Below are 2712 nucleotides of genomic sequence, written 5' to 3'. Positions count from 1 at the left end.
TTTTGGCATATATGTAAATTGTTATGATATAGTCTAATAACCACCTGCAATGGTTTATTATTAGAAAGAGAACATAAATATGTAATGAAGGCCTTAGCATTTAGTTAAACTTAAAAAAATTTTCAGTATTGTGTTTTCGGGCTGCTTCATTACAGAGAATGAGCCATCTTCTTAAGGGCTCCAAATTTAAAAATGAGTTTAAGATGGAAAAATATGACAAAGTTAATGACAATGAAGCAAACAATTATCTGTTATGCTAAAAATTAAAATTAGTAAGTTAAAGATAAAACGTGAATATAAATTTTACACTATAAATACCCAACGTTAATGACATCACTTTAATGTGCAGGGAAAGCCACAAGAGGGCACTCCATCCCTCAGATGTGGTTAATTCCCTCAGTCCCGTGACTGTTTCACGCTCATTGGCCTTATTTCTCTGTGCATGTTGTGTTCTCTTTTCAGTTGCAAGCTGCTGTAGGGCAGGAAGGTGCTCTTTCCAAAAGAATGAAGATTGTCTAGAAGATCCTATCTGGAATCCAGAATCAGACTAGAGGAGCACCCTATCAGCTTTGTTATATTTGGGGGTACAAGGTCATTTTTCTCTTCCCAGAGTTCAAACAGCCATGCTTTCTGCTTTTTGCTCAATGCTTGTGGTGGTCCTGCTAGTAATTCTCAGTGAGTAATGTTTCATTTTTTTAAATCTATTTTTTATTACGTTTTTAATTTTAATTCCAATATAGTTAACATACAGTGTTATATTAGTTTCAGGTGTACAACATAATGATGCAACAATTTTATACGTTACTCAGTGCTTATCATGATAAGGGGACTCTTAATGCCCATCACCTGTTTGTCCCATTCCCTGCCCCCCTCCCCTCTCCTCTGGTAACCCTGTGTTCTCTATAGTTAAGAGTCTGTTTTATGGTTTGTCTTTCTCTCTCTTTTTTTCCCTTTGTTCATTTATTTTGCTTCTTAATTCTACAAATGAGTGTAATCGTATGGTATTTGTCTTTTTCTGACTGGCTTATTTCACTTAGCATTATGCTGTTGCAAATGACAAGATTTCATTCTTCTTTATGGCTGAGTAACATACCATTGTGTATATATGCACCACATTTTATCTTCATCTATTGATGGACACTTGGGTTGCTTCTATAATTTGGCTATTGTAGATAGTACTGCAATAAACATAGGGGTGCATATATCCTTTTGAATTAGTGCTTTCATATTCTTTGAGTAAATACCCAGTACTGTGATTACTGGGTCATAGGCTAGTTCTATTTTTAATTTTTGGAGGAATCTCTGTAGTAATGTTTCATTTTTTTAAATGATTTTCTTTTCCTAGGTCTGGGTGATGATACCTAGCTTAATTTCCTCACTGGGGACTGTCCTTTTATTCATAAATTCCTAAATAACAAAATTTTCATTATTTTTGGAGGGACCAGTGGAGACACAGTGACCCAGACAGAAGGCCCTGTTACCCTCTGTGAGGGGACACCGCTGACCCTGAACTGCACCTACGAGAGCAGCTACTCAGTTGTTGTTTTCTGGTATGTCCAGTACCAAAACAAAGAGCCTGAGCTCCTCCTGAAGAGCTCATCAGAAAACCAGAGGGTAGAGCATCGCGGTTTTCAGGCCGATCTTAAGAGTGACAAGTCCTTCCACCTGGAGAAACGCTCAGTGCAAATGTCAGACTCGGCCGTGTACTACTGCGTGCTGGGAGGCACAGTGAGAACAACAGGAGGGGGAGCTGAGCGCAAACCCAGAGCGGCACAGGAGGCACCTGGAAGTGGGCAGCCTGGAGGGCAGAATGATGACTTATTTCTCTCCGGTCAGTGTCCCGGGCTGGGCACGAAGGAAGAACTAATAATTTTAGAATTAAAATGAGAGGTTATCACTTCAGCTTATTCATAACACTGACAGAGAGGGTCAGTGAGAAAGGAAATGTTAGAGAAGACTGAGGGAGGGGTTGAGGGGAAAAGGAAACATCAAAGGAGAAGGGCCCTTCCCTCCTAATGGTGTTTTCAGTATCTTTCCCAGTTGCCTTCCCTGGCAGTTCTGGAGATACGGAGACACCCTGAAAGTCTCTGTCATCCCCTCTCCCTGAGAATCAAATGTCTTTTGATGGGCCAAAAAAATCAGTATTCACTGAATGACTGTAATGTATGAGGGAAGTGACTCCCATATTTGAGGAGACCCCAGAAATATCTGCAATGCCATCCAGCGATTCTTCTTTCTTCTCCACCTTCTTCCTCTACCCACCCTGTCATCTTCCACTTCTCCACTGGTCTCCTTGAAAAGAAAAAAACCTTGAAAGGAGTTGAGGAAGTTACATGATGTCCCCCTTAACCACCATCCCTGAACTATGCTCTGATGAAGAATTTGAGCCTGAGGGTTCTCCCTCCTCAGACTCTATGGGCACTGCCATCTGTCCCAAGGGCTGGGTTTAAGAAACCACTTAATCAAGGGGTGCCTGGGTGGCCCAGTTAGTTAAGGGTCTGACTTCGGCTCAGGTCATAATCTCAAGCCCTTCTTCTGGCTCCCTGCTCAGCAAGGATTCAGCTTGTCTCTCCCCCTTCCCTCCTCCCAGCTCATGCTCACTCTCTCTCTCTCAAACTCTCAAATAAATAAATAAAATCTTAAAAAAAAAAGAAAAAAGAAGCCAGCTAATCAAGGTATAGTAGGGAGGGGAGGAAAGAGAGGAAGGAATGT

The 2712-nt window shown here is 41.2% G+C and overlaps 1 gene segment (V, D, J or C); it reads left to right on the top strand.

Annotated features, from left to right (window-relative positions):
- The first annotated feature begins 484 nt into the window (after positions 1–484).
- LOC113909247 lies at positions 485–1887 on the top strand. The segment is given in 2 exon segments: positions 485–675; positions 1439–1887. Coding segments are annotated over 2 exon segments (501 nt in total).
- Positions 1888–2712: the final 825 nt, after the last annotated feature.

Source organism: Zalophus californianus, chromosome 6, assembly GCF_009762305.2.
Source record: "Zalophus californianus isolate mZalCal1 chromosome 6, mZalCal1.pri.v2, whole genome shotgun sequence".
NCBI lineage: Eukaryota > Metazoa > Chordata > Mammalia > Carnivora > Otariidae > Zalophus > Zalophus californianus.
This window is presented reverse-complemented; position numbering and strand designations above follow the sequence as displayed.